At 46.7% G+C, this 19919-nt stretch overlaps 1 protein-coding gene across 5 annotated transcripts in view; it reads right to left on the reverse strand.

The window, feature by feature from the left end:
- ALDH3B1 (aldehyde dehydrogenase 3 family member B1) overlaps positions 1–19919 on the reverse strand; it is a 31509-nt gene that overhangs the window by 1320 nt on the left and 10270 nt on the right. Inside the window, exons 2-12 of one of the 5 annotated variants that reach the window (XM_081003458.1) lie at positions 19267–19468; positions 19133–19170; positions 18676–19057; positions 13556–13718; positions 13334–13444; positions 12742–12862; positions 12492–12577; positions 11987–12068; positions 11268–11654; positions 10645–10811; positions 6609–6708 (exon numbers count right to left, since the gene is read on the reverse strand). In XM_081003458.1, coding sequence (XP_080859584.1) covers positions 6609–6708; positions 10645–10811; positions 11268–11654; positions 11987–12068; positions 12492–12577; positions 12742–12862; positions 13334–13444; positions 13556–13718; positions 18676–19057; positions 19133–19170; positions 19267–19468 — 1839 coding nt within the window. Of the gene's footprint in view, positions 1–6608; positions 6709–10644; positions 10812–11267; positions 11655–11986; positions 12069–12491; positions 12578–12741; positions 12863–13333; positions 13445–13555; positions 13719–18675; positions 19469–19919 lie in introns of all 5 variants that reach the window. The other 4 variants (XM_081003455.1, XM_081003456.1, XM_081003457.1 and 1 more) reach the window with 4 other exon arrangements.

Below are 19919 nucleotides of genomic sequence, written 5' to 3' on the forward strand. Positions count from 1 at the left end.
ATTTTCAGGGTTTTGAACCCACTTGGCAATCCATCACAACCTAAAATCATTGACTAAAGATAATCTAGTTTCTTATTACCTGATTCTACCTGCAAACAGTATATACTTGGATACTGTGTTCTGATGTTCGTCAAGACTTCCCACTTTACTATCACTAGTGAAAATGATTCATGGTGTGGCACATAAAAAATAATAACCAGCTTTAAAAAAATGTAAAGAAATTCAGCTGCAGGCCTCTGCACTCTTGCCTGGGAGCAAGACTTCAGCACAATGGAGCTAATGTATGAGTAAACATGCACAGGATTGTGCTGGACATGTGAAACACATTCCTTTGATTAAGCCTGCCATATGAATACTGGAGAGGAAGGAGATGCTGCATTCTGGCAGATCTGAATACAAAAATTAGCTGCCATATTCCTATGGAGACACAGGTTATCTTGGTGTATATGCTGCAAAAGTGTAATGTGTATGTATATGTCAGGGAACTGCCATCGGAAGGAAGGGAAGTGAAAGGGCTCACACAGGTTGGGAGAGACTCAGCAGCTGAAGAGGGAACCAGTAGGGGGAGAGGAGCTGGGCTGAGGGAAAGGGAGCTGGAGGGATGGCTCAGAGACACTTCCAGCGAAAACAGTGGGGAGGTTTCAGGACCTCCTGTAGGGACACCCACTCCTCGCCGGAAACTGTCACGCAGAGAGTCCAGAAGACGTGTTTCCGTTAAGGAGCTTTTATGTTGGAAGCGATTCCGAAAGCAACCACTGTCGGAATCTGCCAGCGACTGACGGAGCCATGTTTAAGGGGCTCCGTTACAGACAGAGGTTTGCAAACTTGACCAAACTCTGAGGGACTAGGATTTTACACACAAGCAGCTCATCGTCCCATCACAGCATTCCGACAGTCTTCGTGAGCAGCTTGTGCAGGAGAAGGCATCATGAGCAACCCAGCCGGAACCGGAGAAGCAGGAGCTGGAGCGGGTCCAAGCCTGGAAGAAAGGTACCGGGTGTTGGAGGTCCAGCTAGCGCTGCAGACGGCGAGGCTTGAGGAGAGGAGGGCTCAGGATGCAGACAAAAAGGGGAAAGACACCCAGCTCGTCAGAAAGGTACCAGGATTGGTGCAGAAGTTTGGGGGGGAGCCCAAAGACTATCATGGCTTTCGGACAGAGATGCAATATGCCCTCAATCTGCAGTTTGATGAATTCCCTGACGAGGAATCAAGAGTGGCTTTCGTGATTGGGCATCTTGAAAAGGGGGCGAGAGACTGGGTTAGACCCCTGATGGCAGCGAATAGTGACGTCCTAAAGGACACGATGAAGTTCTTTCGCGCCATGGATCTGATGTTTTCCAGCGATATTGAACAGGGAGTGGTCCGCAGACAGTTAATGGCTTGCAAACAGGGGAGCCGATCTGTCCGTGAGTACTGGACTGAATTCACCATGTTGATCCATAAATTGGGGTGGGATCTATCGGCGGAACCCATTCAAATGCTTTTTGAAGAAGGGCTTTCTTCGGCTGTGAAAGACGAACTTTCCCGGGCGCCCAGGGCGGAGTCTATGGACCAGCTGACCAAATCAGCGCTGACCATAGGAGCGCGCCAGGAGGCGAGAGCATTGGAGAGGCGGGAAGGGAAGGGGGAACGTTGGAAGGAGTTCCGCATTCCAGACATTCCAGAGCCAACTTTCCCGCCGGCAGAGCCGATGGAAATCGGAACAGCGCGCGCGCGCGCAGTTTCAAAGCCCAGTGAGGGGGGAAAGAAGGAGGGAAAAGGCGCCCGGAAATGCTATCTCTGCCAACAGCCAGGTCACTTTGCCAGAGTCTGCCCCCAGAGGAAGGAATGGCAAGGGATGGTAGGAGCTGTGGAGGGAAGAGAGGAAGAAATACCGAAGCAAGTAAAAGCCAACGCCTGGCTGCCACCGTCGGGGCACAGCAGTCAGGCCAAAGAGCAGTGAAAGTGCCCACGCCAGAACCTCCTAAACCCGCCCTAGTGATAGAAGTGGCGCTAGAGCTGCCAAACGGACACCCTCTAAAGATAAAGGCGCTGTTGGACTCAGGCAGCTCCTGCAATTTCATGAGCAAAGAGTTTGCAGCTGAACACCAGATACAGACGATCCCTTTAAGCAACCCCCTGCAGGTGACCACGATCGATGGCAGGGAGCTGTTGGGAGGAGAAGTCAGCTTGCAGACCGTCCCAATGATAATGAAGGTGGCAAGGCACACCGAACTGATAGCGTTTAATGTGGCCACCTTGGGAGGAGCTCCCATTATATTGGGGATGAGCTGGCTAGCGTTACATGATCCGCTGGTGGGCTGGCATCAGAGAGTGGTTTCTTTTGGTTCAGCACATTGCTTAGAACACTGCAAGGAGGGAAAGGGTTTGGCAGGGGCCCAAGCCACCCTAGCAGGGACTGAAGTAACGGAGAACGTGAAGGTACCACGACAATACGCAGATCTCCGCGACGTCTTCAGCGAAAGGGAAGCTGACCAATTACCCCCGCATAGACCCTTTGACTGTCAAATCAATTTACTCCCTGGGGCACAGCTCCCTGTAGGCAAGCTGTACGCCATGTCAGACAGAGAGATGCAGGAGCTAAGAGAGTTCATTGACAAGAACCTGAAGAGAGGGTTCATCAGAGAGTCCAGGGCGGTGGGGGGCAGCCCAGTGTTTTTTGTGGATAAAAAAAACACGAACAAGCCGAGGCTTGTGTGTGACTTCAGGGCCTTAAATGCAGTGTCAGAACCAGTGGCTTTCCCTATGCCCAGGATTGACGACATTTTGACAAGGGTCAGGAAGGGAAAGATTTTTACTAAACTGGACCTAAGGGGGGCGTACAACCTGATACGAATAAGGAAGGGGGATGAATGGAAAACCACCATGTTCACCCCTTTGGGGGCATTTGAATATTTAGTTATGCCCTTCGGCCTACAAGGAGGCTCCGCGTGCTTTCAATCGTTTATGAACCACGTCCTGGGGCCTTTGCTTTACAAGAATTGTGTGGCCTTCTTAGACGACGTGTTGGTGTATTCTGAGAATGAGGAGCAGCATGTGAGAGACGTCAGAGAAGTGTTGAGCAGGCTGCAAGCCAACCAGCTGTGGGTGAAACTGGAGAAGTGTCAGTTTCATACCAAGGAGGTGGAATTCCTGGGGTATCGCCTGTCAGACAAGGGATTGGCCATGGATCCCGGCAAGGTCCAGGCGGTGCTGGAATGGAAAACACCCAAAACAAGGAAGGATGTGCAGAGGTTCCTAGGATTTGGGAACTTCTATCGTAAGTTCATCCGAAACTTTGCCCACCTGACGGCGCCCATTACGGACTGTCTCAGCAGTAAGAAGAAGTTCGTTTGGACTGAGGAGGCGGAGCGAGCATTTGAGGAACTAAAAAGGGCCTTCGCCTCGGAACAACAACTCCTGCATGTGGATTTACAAAAACCGATGAGAGTGGAAACTGACGCATCAGACAGAGCGATTGGGGCGGTGCTTCTGCAGCCAGGGAAGGAGGAGTCAGAGTGGAGACCGTGTGCCTTTTTTTTCGCGAAAGCTGAACAAATCCGAGAGGAACTACACGGTGTATGACCGAGAACTACTAGCCATTCATGAGGCGTTCCGGAGATGGAGGCACCTGCTAATTGGCGCACAACATAAGGTGCAAGTGTGCACTGACCACAAGAACCTAGAGTATTGGAGGACGGCACGAGTGCTCAACCAACGGCAAGTGAGATGGGCCCAGGAGTTCTCCAAATTTAACTTTGAGATTTGTTACGTGCCAGGCCCAGAGAACATTAGGGCGGACGCTCTCTCACGCAAACCTGAATATTTGGAGGAGGAGGGAGCACCCGAAGAGAGACATGTCATTCCAGAGGACCGCTGGGTGTGTGGGGCGGCATTGGTGGGACAAAGAGAACTGGTAGAGGAAACAGAGAATGATGAATACGCCCAGAATAAGCTCAGAGGTCTTAGGGGTGAGGGAGAGGAACCAGGGGGTTTCGAGGAAAGAAATGGAGCTTTGTATTACAAAGGGGCACTGTATATCCCTGAAGGAGACTTAAGGGGGAGGGTACTCAAGCAGTTGCACGACAGCCCCACGGCGGGGCATTTTGGACAACACAAAACCATGTGGTTGGTCACCAGGGAATTTTGGTGGCCTAAGGTGAGGGAAGATGTACGGGAGTATGTAAGAGGGTGTGAGCAATGCCAGCGAGCCAAAGGGGAGAGGCGGGCACCGGCGGGGCTATTAGAACCCTTACCAACCCCAGAACGACCTTGGGAGGCAGTGTCGATAGATTTTATGACTGATCTGCCGAAGTCCAAGGGGAAAACAGCCATCATGGTGGTGGTAGACCTACTAACAAAGATGTGCCACTTTGTAGCCTGCTCGCATGCAGTCACGGCGGAAGAGACAGCGAAGTTATTTGTAGAATACATTTTTAGGTTGCACGGGGTGCCATTGAGGGTGGTCTCAGACCGAGGAAAACAATTTACTTCCAGGTTCTGGAGGAAGCTCATGAGCTTACTGCAGGTGGAGGTCAACTTTTCGACTGCCCGGCACCCTGAAACCAACGGGCAGGCGGAAAGAGCAAACGGGGTCCTCCAGCAATACCTGAGGTGTTATGTCAATGACAGAGAGAATGACTGGGTAGAAAAGTTGGCGCTGGCGGAATTTGCCTACAACAATGCCGAGAATGTGTCCACAGGGATGAGCCCCTTCTTGGCTAATTATGGGTGTCATCCCAGGGCTTTCCCAGGGGGAGAAGGGGAGAGATGGGGTGTCCCGGCAGCCGAGCATTTTGTAGAAGAAATGGAAGCAATCCATCGTCAGCTCCAACTCAACTTAGAAAGGGCGAAGGAAGAATACAAGAGGCAGGCAGACAAGAACCGAAGGGAAGGTGAAACCATAAGGGTGGGAGATAGGGTGTGGCTGTCAACCCAAGGGTTGCCGTTCAAAGGAGGTTGTAAGAAATTAAGACCCAGGAGATTGGGTCCCTTTGAGGTCATTCAACAGGTCAACCCAGTGGCTTTCAGGCTCCGGTTACCCAACCACATGAAACTGCACCCAGTATTTCACAGGTCGTTACTGTCACCGTATGAGGGGGGACGAGAAGGGATGGCCACTCGGGGACCGGTCATAGAAGAAAGGGAATGCAGCAGCCATGTGGCAGAAATCCTCGACGCCAGATGGAAGGGGAATCAGGTGGAGTATTTGGTAGCGTGGGAAGGAGAACCGGAGTCAGAAAACACTTGGGTAATGGCAGAAGATATCAATGACGAGGTATTGATAGAAACGTTCCATCAAAGGTTCCCAAGGAAACCTCAGCCTGTGGAGAGGTTCCGGAGGGAATACTTTGGGACCACCGATGAGGAGGAGGAGTTGGAAGGATTCTCGGAATCGGAAGGGGAAGGGGAGATGGACTCTGAGGAGGAGGAGTACTTCGAGACCAGGAACCGCAACAGGTGGAGAGAAGTGTTCGGGACATCGGAAGATGAAGGAAGTTCATTCCGGGGTTTTGCCTCCTCACCGCCCGTAGAGGAGGGGGCGAGAGGGGATGAAGGGGGCCCTGGAGGGGAGGTGGATGTCAGGGAACTGCCATCGGAAGGAAGGGAAGTGAAAGGGCTCACACAGGTTGGGAGAGACTCAGCAGCTGAAGAGGGAACCAGTAGGGGGAGAGGAGCTGGGCTGAGGGAAAGGGAGCTGGAGGGATGGCTCAGAGACACTTCCAGCGAAAACAGTGGGGAGGTTTCAGGACCTCCTGTAGGGACACCCACTCCTCGCCGGAAACTGTCACGCAGAGAGTCCAGAAGACGTGTTTCCGTTAAGGAGCTTTTATGTTGGAAGCGATTCCGAAAGCAACCACTGTCGGAATCTGCCAGCGACTGACGGAGCCATGTTTAAGGGGCTCCGTTACAGACAGAGGTTTGCAAACTTGACCAAACTCTGAGGGACTAGGATTTTACACACAAGCAGCTCATCGTCCCATCACAGTATACAAATAGTACCTATGAATATGAAGCAACTACAGTGGTGCCTCGCAAGACGAAATTAATTCGTTCTGCGAGTTTTTTCGTCTTGCGAAGCACGGTTTCCCATAGGAATGCATTGAAAATCATTGCAATCAAAACAAACTTGCAAGACGTTTTTGTTTTTCGTCTTGCGAAGCAAGCCCATAGGGAAATTCGTCTTGCGAAGCAACTCAAAAAATGAAAAACTCTTTCGTCTTGTGAGTTTTTCGTCTTGCGAGGTACCACTGTACTACTTCTGGAACTAGAGGTACTGGAACCTGGCCTGAATTGAACAGTGATTCTTCCAGCTCCACAACAACAAAGTTAACCCAGAAGGATTGCTATAATTTGGTAAAGGATGGGTTCAAAGCCTAGAGCCCTTCCTGCCAGCAGATCCCCAGACTACAGCTTCCAAATGGCACGCTGGGATGCGTGTTTGCAGCTAATTCCCTTTTCTATTTTGCATTTTGTGTGTGTAATCAACAAATGCACCAAGAGCAGTATGGAAACCTTCGAGGCCTTTGGCCTTCACCCATGGAAAAGGAAGGAGTATCAAATTGGGAGGAAGCATGTGCAGAGGTAGGGGAAAGAGACAACATGGGGGAGAAAGGCTTTCTTCATACCTATGCCACCAAATGGTAAGGAGACCAATGTTGAGTATATAATGGTATCATTGCCACAGAAGTTGCCACTGCTTGTACAATTCAATACGTGGTTCACAACCTATGGAGAGAAAAAGAGCAGAAGAATATCAAGGGCCTTGTCCCTGGTAGCCTCAAGTTTGGGGTTTGATAGGTATTAGCTTTTGTAATTAGAGACACTTCCAACCATTTATTTTCTTCAGAGCTGCATCATCAAACTTGCTCCAATAATAGATGTTTATTGACATTTTGCATCTCAAAACCCAAATGGAAAGTCCCTTACCCTATGAGGTAGTGCTCACTGAGTACTGTCTGTTTTTGTGAGTCGATACATTTAATAGGGTTTCTCCATTCATGTTCTCTTAGTCCTTTCTAAAAGTTTCTGTACTGATGGCAGTGTCTAGCAAATCATCTGTGAACTGCAATGCAGGCATATGCAAATGTCCCATATGGGGCTCAAACCTGCAACCTTGGTATTATTAACACCACACTCTAACCAACTGAGCTATCCAGGGGAGATCGTGTTCAGTAGTGTCTCTGACAATCATAGCAGGAGCTCTGACTTTTAAAGGATGCAATATCAAATGCTGCGGGGCTACTGTCTAGAAGTTTGCTAAATCTAAAGCAGGGGTAGGCAACCTAAGACCTGGGGTCCGGATCCGGCCCAATTGCCTTCTCAATCCGGCCTGCGGACGGTCGGGGAATCAGCATGTTTTTACATGAGTAGAATGTTTCCTTTTATTTAAAATGCATCTCTGGGTTATTTGTGGGGCCTGCCTGGTGTTTTTACATGAGTAGAATGTGTGCTTTTTATTAAAATGCATCTCTGGGTTATTTGTGGGGCATAGGAATTCGTTCATTTATTTTTTTCAAAATATAGTCCCACCCACCACATGGTCTGAGGGACGGTGGACCGGCCTACGGCTGAAAAAGGTTGCTGACCCCTGATCTAAAGGAACTGCAAGACGTGCGCACAGCTGATGCACTGCAGGAGTTGCAGTCCTCTGTTAATAAACGGACCCCTTGCATTCTGGATTCTTAAAAATAAAATTACATACAACTCAGAGGCAATGAGTGGGAAAGTTTACAGAAGAACTAAAACGTGCGTGCAAATACATGTCAAAATGAAATAATAGGTGTCTGCTGCACTAGCACCATCTGCTGGCCATTTGCAGCAGTTTCGGCCGGAGCTTACGTTTCAGAGGCAGCCCAGTCACCCCAAACAGGAAAACAGTAGCGCGTGTTACATTTTGAAGATACATCATCCAACTGTTTTCAGTGCCCATTTGGTGAATGAATTCAGCAAACGAGGTTTTGTGAGTCTAATACAAGCCAAGTCACAAGGGATCTGGGATCGGCCGCAGCTCACTGCCCAGCAAATCCTTGTTGGCAAACATGGTGTTGCCACAAAGCAGCGCTGCCCCTTTACTGGGGCTGGGAGGGTGAGGTTCAACTCAGCGGCAGAGCTGATTTGTATATAGAAAGTCTCAGTGGGTTTGATGGCATCTCTAGGTAGAGACAATGCTGAGCTGGATGGGCCAGTGACCTGACTGTTTAAGGCAGCTTCATATGCGCCTATGAAAAACATACACATCTGGGGCATGAATTGACACTTAGGACTGTGGCAGAGTTTCCATTCATTTCAATGGCATTTGTATAAGAACTTCTCCCAATGGATTGTTCCCATGCGCTGTATAGGGATCTTAATTCACTTATGCAATATATCACATTTCAAGGGTTAGGGTGGTTTATTTTAAATGTGAACTGAAATTTTGAACAAAAACAACAAAGAGTCTTGCAGCACATTAAATTCAAGCTGAAATGCTATACAGATTTTCCTGAGCAGCAAAGAGCAATCCAGACCACTAGGTCTGCTGGCTAGGAGGGGTTTGGATGTTGTGGACGTTGCATGGGGTAAATCACGAGCGTGTCTGACCTCTTGCAGATTTCCCCACTTTGAATTGCACAGTAAGCCTCCACTTAATTCAGTGGAACTAACTTTCACATGAGCGTGTGTAGAATTGTGTTGGAATGGCCATTTTGCCACTGTTCATGTGACATACGAAATTTTTGAAATTGAGCTATTGTTCTTTATTCATTCATGCTGCACAAAAGTTAGCTTCTAGAATTTTCATGCAGTCTAGGACCTTTCCACTCACCTTCTCACTGGCTAGCACAAGACATTGCATTCTGAAAGAATGTGTGTATGTATGTGTGTGTGAGTGTGTGAGTGTGTGAGTGTGTGAGAGAGAGAGAGAGAGAGAAAGAGAAAGAGAGCTTGCAGTAGCATCAGACAAAAGGGTGCACACCCTTCAGAGATCTTTTAAAACTAAAATATACAAAGCATTGGGTACTCCCTCCTCTTTAAAAAAGAAATAGTGGGCTCAAAATCTCGCAGATAGGTGGGGGAATGGAACTATACTGCAATGTCTAAGCCACTATCCAAGGAAGTACACGGACACTAACACTGTCACCTTCCCCACATCCAAAGCTCTCCCGATATTCATGCTACTTGAGTGCAGGAATTGCTGTTTACCAGCAACTCTGGCTAGGAAGAAGGATTTATCTTGAAAGGCGGTTTTACAGAACACACTGTCTTTTGTCCAGAAGCCAAAAGCCTCTGTGTGTGATTTATGCCACTGATACATATAATAACTGGTGTATTTACGGGCTGCTTTGAAGCCTGATTAAAGTCTCCGCCACCACAGCTATTAAAGATGTTAATAACTTCAAGTACACCAGCAAGGCATTCTAGCGTGTCTCAGCCACACTCCCTCACTCACTGCAAAGGTAGTTGGGCTGCCAGTCTGGCAAATGAACCTCTTGCTCCAAAATTACTATTCACAAAACTGTTCACAAAACTGAAATGATATGGCACACTTGCTGGTTTTTTAAAACCCTAAATCCTCAGCTCTACTTTCTGTCACTTGGTGATCACCTTTTAATGTTAAGCTAAGGGACTGGGGAATAAATAGGAAGAGAGTTGGCCATAGACCAAATTCTGAACTACTGCTCTGCAAACTATTTTTCAAACAGCTGCACACTAGATTACTTGTAGCACCACTTTATGGTTCTTGTTCTGTGTATAGCTAGATACTTCAGTACACTTTTTATTTTATTTTTTTAAAAGGCTTAGTGGGCATGTGTTTGTATCCTTGTCCATCACAACCACAAACAACCTCAGGTTCTATGTCTGTAGGTCAGAGCAAATTCACTGCTGTCAGAATTCACTGTGGTCACAGATTTTCACGGGACAAATATAGATTGTTCTTTCTTGCTCAGGCTACAATCCTATGCATACTTACTTGGGAAACAAGGCTGCAACCCTCTATGGAAGTAAGCCCCAACATGTTTCTTAATAATGCTGTAGCTAAGTCTTCTTTACCTCCATGGAATTCACTTCTTAAGAAACAAGCATCGGGCTGTGCATTTACCATATACACAAACATTTGTTGTATGTTACAAAGAATCTGGAGGTCCAACATGCCTCCTTGCCACCGGTGCACTGTTTAAACACTGTGGGCATGCAAAGATATGCTGCTGGGAGCTGCTCCGTGGACATTATACCAATGTTGATACAGCCAAGCATAAGCACATTTTGAAAGCAGCAACACACTTCTCTGGCTGTTGGCAAGCTTGGGTCACGTTCCTGTAACCATCCCCAACTTCCTGGATTAGGAGAGCTCTAACCCTAAAGCTGATCAGAAGGTCAGTGGTTTGAATCCCCGCGACAGAGTGAGCTCCCGTTGCTCGGTCCCTGCTCCTGCCAACCTAGCACTTGGAAAGCACGTCAAAGTGCAAATAGATAAATAGGTCCTGCTCCGGCGGGAAGGTAAACAGCATTTCTGTGCATTGCTCTGGTTCGCCAGAAGCAGCTTAGGCATGCTGGCCACATGACCCGGCCAATAAAGCGAGATGAGCGCCGCCACCCCAGAGTCGGCCACGACTGGACCTAATGGTCAGGGGTCCCTTTACCTTTACCTTTACCTTTACCTTTACCTTTACCCCTAAAGCATACCTTGCAGTCGCAGGAGAAGGCATAGGCAACCAGTGGGCGTTGCTTTCTATTGATGTAGTGGATGGCCTCGTCCAAGTCTCCCACAGTGAAAATGGGCAGGATGGGCCCAAAGACCTCTTCTTGCATGATCGGCTCCCACTCCTTCACATCAGCCAGTACAGTGGGGGCTGCAGGCAGAAGATTGCATCAAGACACATTATATTCTCAGATTGCTCCCATGCCTTCCAATTCAGCCATGGCCTTCGTTTCACCCAAGGCTGCACTTCCCAGTGCACAAGCCCACAATATGCCTTTGAATGCCAGTTACTAGGGAGCGCAAGTGGGTCGAGTGCTCTTGTGCTCAGGACCTGCTTGTGGGCTTCCCCTAGGCATCTGATTGGCTACTGTGAGAACAAGATGCTGGACTAGATGGGCCTTTGGCCTGATCCACCAGGGCTCCTCTTGTGTTGTTAAATGTTTTTAATATATTTTAATTCTGTTTTGTTACATTGTTTACTGCCAAGGGCTCCTTAGGGAGAAAGGGCAGGATATAAATGTCAAAAATAAAAAGGGGGGGAATATCAAAGAGGGTCTTCCGGTCTTTTTCCCACCCCAGGCTCCCTGTCAGCAGGTCACTTGCTCACCAATGTAACGGTCACACTCATCAGACTCTCCACCAATGGCCACTCGGCCACATTCCAGGAATGCTCGAAGGCGCCGGAAGTGCTTATCGTCGATCAGACGGCCAAAGTCAGGCGAATCCTGGGGGCATTCACCGTAGAATTCACGGATAGCTTGGCGCAGGCAAGGCATCAGCCTCTCCTGCGTTTCAATGGTGCAGATCACATAGTCTGGTGCAATGCAAGTCTGGCCAGCGTTGAAGAACTTCCCCCAGACAATTCGGTTGGCCGCGTTCTGGAAATTGCAGCATTTATCCACGTAGCAGGGGTTTTTGCCCCCCAGCTCCAGAGTCAATGGGGTCAGGTGTTTGGCTGCTGCTGTCATGATAATCTTTCCCACGCGGGGACTCCCTGCAGAGGGATGGCAAGATTTAGTGGAGTCACGAGAGAGATACACTACTCCCCAAATTCCCACGTCACATTCTGCACCAAGATAACCCCAAATCATGTGCTTAAAGAAAGAATCTGTGTAAAAATGAATTCTGGAAATAACATAGCCCATATTTAATTTTTCATAATTTACTGCCGTTCCAAGATCAAGGTTTTTTTTTTTTTTAAAAGTGGAGATCTGACATTCTGTTGGGATGTGGCTTATGAGGATGCTTTAATTTTATAAGCACTATATAAAGGGTGATGGTAATAAAAATGGAGGTGGTTTTTTTACATAAAAAAAGAGAGATCACCTGTGAAAAAGATGTAATCAAACTGGTTCTCCAGGAGTTTGGTTACCTCTTCAGAGCCACCTGTCACTACAGCAAAGGTTTCCTGTAAAATAAGAGAAGGTTCACATTAGTGAAATTCATGCAGGATAAGGCTACCAGTGGCTATTGTTATGAAGAGTGCAGCTCCCCAAGATCAGTGATAGTGAGCCTCTGAATACCAGTTGCTGCAGAACAACGGCAGGAAAGTGATGGTGTGCTCATTCCTCCCTGGCAGACCTCCCATAGTGATCAGGTTGGCTACTGTGGACTAGATCCAGCACAGCTCCTCTTATGCAATTCAGTTAACCACTACCACCACCCCCCTCCTGAGAGATAGTTCAGTGGTGGCTCCTGCGCCACCACTTGACAATACCCATCACACCGGGGAAGGAAGACAACTGTAATGCTCAGGAGCAGGAAGAAGGCGTGTCCAGTAAGTTGGCATCAGTTGTGCTCTGAGAAAACAAGAAAGAACCAAGGAACTCACCGGGTCAAGATAACAAGGCAGCGCTTCGGCAAGAAGCCTTTCAGTGTGGCGGGCTAGCTCTGCGGGTTTGACAATCACGCAGTTCCCTGGTGGGAGAGAAGGGACACATTACCATAACGACAGGGTACAGAAAGACTACAGCATGCCTGGAAACAAGGAGCAGCAGTCGCTGCTGCTGTAAAGAGACCAGTGAAAGAAGGGAGATGTTGTGAAGCACTAGATGGAGGACCTCTGATGGTTTTTCACTCACCAGCTGCGATGGCCCCCACAAGAGGCACCAAGAGAAGATGGATGGGGTAGTTATAGGGTGCAATGATGACGACCACGCCGTACGGGTCCTTGCGGATGAAGGCACAGTCAAGCTTGGTGGCCTATAGGGAAGTGAAGGCACACACAACAATCTATGAAGCAAGTGGAGCAGAGTGAAGAAGAGTGAAGCAAGTTGTAGAAATGAAAGCCTGAATGTGCATTTCAACCATTGCTGATCTTTAGTGCGAAAATGCATTCAGTCAACATAGCTAAAATGGGGCACTTATGTGATCTTACTAAACCCGTGGGAATTTGAGTGCTGCTGGCACAGGAACTAAAGCACTAGGAGACTAGCTGCTGGAGGCCCCAGTTTGAGACCTTACATACAAATAGATAGATAGATAGATACAGTACAGTAATAATAGTGAATGAGTTAAATGACTCCTTCGAACAGAACATCCATATAACAGTTTTGAAAGGGCACTGCACAGATACAAGATCCACCCCCAGTTTAATGAGCACAGCTCCTAGACTTTTCTCCCCATTTAACACACGAGGTCATCTTTCCTCTTTTCTCAACTCAGCCTCCTTACCAAGTTCTTGCTCACGTTCTCATCCTTCATCCAGCAGCTCAGGTTGTTAAGGGCATTGTTCACCTCACTCCTTGTGAAGGCAACCTCAGCGACCTCCCCTTCGAAATGGGGCTGTACAGAGGACGCAAGAAAGAAAATACATTAGCAGAGTCCATTCTGGGCTGAAGAGCCACACCATGCCGTAACCCTTGTGGTTCCTCTGATCTGGATGACCACACTCACCCTTCGCATGTCTTGATTCAGCGCATGCAGGAGATCTGACCGCCTCTCCTCCAGGAAGCGATTCAGGGCCTCCAGCTGCCCTTGCCGATACTCCATGGGACGTGTCTTTCCCGTCAGCCAGGTGGCACGCAGGCAGTCCACAAGGCCAGCATAGGGGTTCATTCTGGAGAGAAAGCAGGTGCTCTCATTTATTTATTTTACTTATTTGAGGCTTGTGTATATCACTTTTCATTGTATGGACCCAAAGCAGATTGAAGAGCGGCTGCAAGACCCCCATGTCATGGATCATTTATGAAAACACCATCACCTAAATCAGGATGCCCCAGAATTGTATCATCCTTGATGGGTGTCTGCTTTCCTTGTTTATTATTGTGTGCCTACCTGGGGAGAATCATCTCCTGCTTAACAGCTTCTCATTCTATTAATGTAGATGCACAAAACCCTATTGTGCTTCAGGAAAGGGTCAATGAAATGTTTCTCCTTCGTGCTCTGGAGTGGGGTGTGGGTCACGTTGGGGCTGGTATGCATATTCCACACACACAATAGGGTCTGGTATTTAGGAGCTACCACCACATTTACCTCACAAACTCAGCTGATAACAGTGACATTCAGAGAATCAACGGAGCCCCACTAAGAACTGGCTGCTCACTGGACAGACTGCACATTAGCAATACTTGCCTCATCTGTTCAAAGTCAAAATAACTTTGGGCTGCACTGGATTGTATTGGGCTAAGTCCAGAGCAGAGCCACTGAAATGAATGAATGTTTGTTCACTTCAGTGGGTCTACTCTGTGTAGGACTAGCATTGAATGCCACCCACTGCAACAAGAAGTAAAGGAATCTGTCTACAGCATGTCCTCAACTACTGTGGAGGGTCATCGATGGGGTGCCCACATCCACTACAATACCGCAACAGGCACACCATGATGCCCATCGGTTGAGCTGAATTTTCCATGCTGGATTTGTTCATCAAATGGTCCACCTTCACTGCCTGCACCCACTCCCTTCTTGTCTGATTAGACAGACTCCAACTGTAGTGGCTCAGTAATAAAAATGCTAGCACATTTGCAAAGCTAAGCAGGGTACAGTATGGTTTCAAACTGGATGGGAGACCGTGTGCTGAGATGCCTGCATTGCTCGGAGCTGGCTGACCTGACTGGAAGAATTCGCAACCAGAAAGAGGAGGAAACACAAGAAGATTGGAAGAAATTTAAATAATATTTAGTGAGATATTGCAATATAAGATAATTAAGAAATTCCTAGAAGTAACAGATTAGGCTAAGGGATAGAAAAAGATTAATAATGATGACTATTATGGATTATAATTGGAAGTAAGGATAAGAGTTTGTAATGAAAGAAGATATTGATGTTATAAATATGAATTTGGGAACTGCTAAATATGAGATATGATTAAATTCAGATTGGAGGGTTTCGAGAAAGTCTATTAGCAATGTAAATATACCTGGGAACAATAAGAAAAAATTCTTCTTTTATTTTTTGTGTTTTTGTTGCTGTTAAGTTTTTATGTTGTGTTAAGTGTAATGTTTTCCTTAAGTGTAATGTGTGTTATAAGAGAAAACCAATAAAAAAAAATTGGGGCGGGGGAGAGATGCCTGCATTGCAGTGGGTTGCACTAGATAACCCTCAGGAAGCCTCCCAACTCTACAATTCTGTGATTTTATGATTCTGTAAGAAAGGAGATGTAGGTGCCACAAGACGGTGTGGAAGGACTAGAAGGGAGAACAGAAGACTAGAGAAGAAGCAGGCATGAGAAGGCACGCCCCATACATTTAAAGCACATACACATCCCATGAATCCTAGTTTGTTAAGGGTGCTGTGAACTGTAGCTTTCTGCAGGATAAAGCAAAGCAAAAAGTTTAGCACCCTGTGATCCAGGATCGGTCTTACTTCTGGAGAGGAGTATCATAACCTGTGAATAACAGATGTTGACCAACCTCCAAAAACCTAACCCAAACCTCCAAAAACCTAATCCCGTTTCCTGAGCTATTTCCATCTCCAACTTTTCCCATTGAATAGGCTCCACCCTGAGACCTGGCCTGGCACTTGCTGCTGCAACAACCTTGCTGCTGCGTACAGGTTGCATGGATGCGGTCCTGTCATGGTGAGTAGCATTGCCCTTGTCTCAGCTTCCCAGCAGCTGATTGGACAGCTTTTGCTAACAGGAAGACTGCCAGTTTGAACCCAAAAAAGGTTGGTGGAGAAGTGAAAGAGGAATGGGGGAAACCTCCACCCAAGCTTTCCCCTCTGATTATCCTAGAATATTTTTTTCAGGGCAGTTGTGCAAGGCAGGAAATGAGGAGGTAGGATTACTGGGGATTCTTGGGATTTTTTGGTGTAGGAATCTCATTGAACTTTAATTCCTTAAACGCTGGAGAGCAGGACGAGTTGTTGTGGTTTGAGAACAATACTTGCTTTAGATTCCTGGCTCAGGTTCATCATTGTAATCAAACTACTTTTAACGTGCTTTCGAACTGCTAGGTTGGCAGGAGCAGGGACCGAGCAACGGGAGCTCACCCCGTCGCGGGGATTCGAACCGCCGACCTTCTGATCGGCAAGTCCTAGGCTCTGTGGTTTAACCCACCACGCCACCCGCGTGGTGACTTTCTTAGTGCTTATCCATAAACCAGTTTTGCCAGTCCGCTTACATTGTGCCTGATTTGCAGCTGGCTTCACGCTTCCAGGCGTGGGCAGCTGAGCTAGCAGTCTTGATCTGCCTGTTCTTTCTTTCTTTCTTTCTTTTAAGTCCTTTGACCAAACACATACTATAATCTCTCTGTGGACTGAAGCAGCTTTTGTTTCAAATTTAAACAAGGCTTGAGATCACACTGTCTCCCTTGGAAACCCTTCCCTGATACTCAGTACAGAGAGTTAAAAAAAACCTCTGTACCTGTTTCCAGATGCAGGTGCTCACGAGTTTTATCATGATTGCATGTATTCCAGGGCTGTGTCCATGCTCAAAGGAAATCATGCCCTGGTTGACACAAATTTTGTGTTTCTCAGCAGATCAGCTGACTGACACATAGAGGAACTAGCTGACCCAGGTAAGGCAAATGCAGTGCAATTATTGAGCAAACTGCAGGACATGCCCCCATTGCAAACCTTTGATTGCATAAACCTTTCACGTGGTATTCAGCTGAGTTTTACATAGAGTAGAAATGAAGGGACCTAAGAGTTATGTTCATTCATTTCAATGAGTCCACTCTGAATCAATTCATCTGAATAGGTTTTTCATGATGGTTGTGGAGAAGAACAAATTGCATTGGAAGAAGTCTCAACAAAACACCCATGCCATGGCAACCCAATATTACATTATGTATTTTTGTGTTTTTATATTGTAAACTGCCCTGTGATCCTCAGATGAAGGGTGGTATAGAAATTCAGTTAACAACAACAACAACAACAGCAGCAACAATGGGGTGGTTGTGGAAACTGACTGAAACAACTAGAAAATGGGCCTGGGTAGATAAACAGTATGGCTTCTTTGCTATGCCAACCTTTGTAGTGACTCCTACAGTCCTGTTGTTGGTTCACTTATAATAGGAAGGCAGCAACCTATTATGCTTCTTGTATAGAATTGGAGCACTGGGCATGGATAGAAAATGACAGGCAACTATGTAAAAAGTGCATATGTTGCAAACAAGTTATATACATGCCCAAATGACCTGTATTGTGGTGGAGCAATCATGGGTTGTGTGACCCATTGAAATTAATAACCACGACTAACTTAGGTCCATTAATTTCAATGGGCCTATTCTGAGCAAAATGCAGTTGGATGCAACCCCATTTCTCAAAGCACGTGAATAAAATGCAAAACTCAGCATGTAGACTTCACCAAAAACTCAATGTTTTTTGTGAAAATGAATGGGTAAGCTTGCATTCTGTACTCTTACAGTAGTATTCCATAGCATCAAACACACAAATCCATTAGAAATATTTTGGCATAGATTTAGATGGTGCAGGACACAAAAAGAAGGAAAATGTTGGCTAGGGCAGCCGGTGAGAAAGATGGAGAGAAGGGAACTCAGCAAGGCATAGGGAATGTAGTTCTGAAAGTCCACCTTTTTGTTTTCTTTTTTAAATGAACTATGAGGCACACACTCACCCCAATAATCTTAGGAACTGTAGTTTGTGAAGGAAGCAGGGAATTGTAGCTCTGTGAAGCTTAAACTTCAGTTCCCAGGATTATTTTTTTTCATGGGCCATGTATTTCAAATGTACATATGCAGTCTGAATCTTTCATGGGCATTAATCACCAATTTTCAAATGTTTTCCCAAGCTGCAAGGATCAAAAACCTACCTTAAGAAATGTTGAGATTTCCAGGGAGGCAAGTTCTATTTTAGGGTCTAGTCTAGATTGTGTATTTCATGGTATGTGTAGCTCTGCATATAACGCTGTTTTATGCATAATTACTTAGCATGCATTTAGGTGCTGTAAAATATATATTTTAAAGCAGTTTTCCACTGAGTTGAGTGGGACAAGTTCACACGAACAATGACAACTTTAAAATGCAAAGTTCTTCTACAATTGTTATCCTGCTTATCCTCACAACTGAACTATGAACTTAGTTGTTATTGTTCTAATTTTTACAGATGGGAAAATAAGGGTGTGAGAAAGTGATGCTAACAGGACTATTCTAGTGAGTGCCTAACTGTAGCAGTAAAAGGAGGAAGTTGCTTTCGTTGGTGATGATAATGATGCCTCTTTTATCACAGTTAAAGGTACAGAGTCTCTTTTGGGAAAAGTGGTTATATTAACTGAGTCCCAATCCATACTTGGCTCTCTCTCCCTCTTTCCAACCCCCTTGTGGGATGCAATGCTAAGCACCTTTTCCTGGAGCCCCACTGAATCATCTGACTGTAAGGTAGGGCTGCTATACATCCGGATCTTCCAACTTTTGGGTTTTCCTAAAAAAAGCAATTTTGGGGTACGTAAGGTAAATATGCACAGAATCCAGGTGCAGTGTGACTTATTTGTGTATCCTCTTCAGACTCTGAATTTGTGACTATGTACTGTACACATACCTGAACTGTACAGAAAATAGGGTCCAGTAAACACAAGAGATCCTTTCTAACTTGTCCTCTCAGTGCCCATTCCTTACCTAGATAATTCACCGCCCTTGTTGTCTTGGCTTGGACTAGGAAGGTCCTGGATTTTTTGTTGTTGTCCTGAAGAGCTCCCTGCTTGTCCTGAAGAGCCTCGTCCTGAAGAGCCAGAGCTCCCTGCTTGTCCTGAAGAGCCAGAGCTCCCTACTTGCCCCAAAGAGCCTCGTTGTTGTCCTGAAGAGCCAGAGCTCCCTGCTTGCCCTGAAGAGCCAGAGCTCCCTGTTTGCCCCAAAGAGCCTCGTTGTTGTCCTGAAGAGCCAGAGCTCCCTGCTTGCCCTGAAGAGCCAGAGCTCCCTGCTTGCCCTGAAGAGCCAGAGCTCCCTGCTTGCCCCAAAGAGCCTCGTTGTTGTCCTGAAGAGCCAGAGCTCCCTGCTTGCCCTGAAGAGCCAGAGCTCCCTGCTTGCCCCAAAGAGCCTCGTTGTTGTCCTGAAGAGCCAGAGCTCCCTGGTTGACCTGAAGAACCAGAGCTCTTTGATTGTCCTGGAAAGCCCCATTGTTGTCCTGAAGAGCCAGAGCTCCCTGCTTGTCCAGAAAAGCCTCGTTGTTGTCCTGAAGAACCAGAGCTCCCTGCTTGTCCGGAAAAGCCTCGTTGTTGTCCTGAAGATCCAGAGCTCCCTGCTTGTCCTGCATCACTTTGGAGAGGAATTTCTTGGAATTTGTGTTGTTGTGGTTGTGCCCCTGCACCTTCTGTGCTCTGCATATCTTTCATTTGTTTGGGGATTTCTGGAACTTTGCGCTGTTGTCTTATGTCCCACTGTCCTGAGAATACACTTTGCACTATTTCTCCAGCTGGAAAGAGAGAAGAAAATAGAGTAAGTCAAGTGGTGTGCTCTCTGACTGGCAGAAATTCCTATTGGCTTTGGGTACGATTGCACCTTCCCAGGGAAAGGTGGAAAGTGTTCTATTCTTAAACAGAGCTGACTTAGGTGGTTCTTAGCTTGCATTGGTGTTATGTCTATGGACTCAAAATAATTCTAAATTCTCAGGGGACATTTGCAGCTTGTCTTGTTCAGTGCCTCAATTTATTTATTTGCGGTGCTTCTGAGTCACCCCATAACCAGAGTTCTCTGGGTGGTGCACTTTATTTAAATAACAGCATTTATTGTTTTAAAACAAACTTAATCCAGAAGTTCTCAAACTTTTTTATCTGGGCCATACTTTCAGAATAAAAATTTACTTTGCGCCACATCATTTTTTTTACTGATAAGAAATACATTGGGACAATATACATTCTGCAATA

This window comes from Podarcis pityusensis, assembly GCF_964106645.2.
Source record: "Podarcis pityusensis genome assembly, chromosome: 1".
Taxonomy (NCBI): domain Eukaryota; kingdom Metazoa; phylum Chordata; class Lepidosauria; order Squamata; family Lacertidae; genus Podarcis; species Podarcis pityusensis.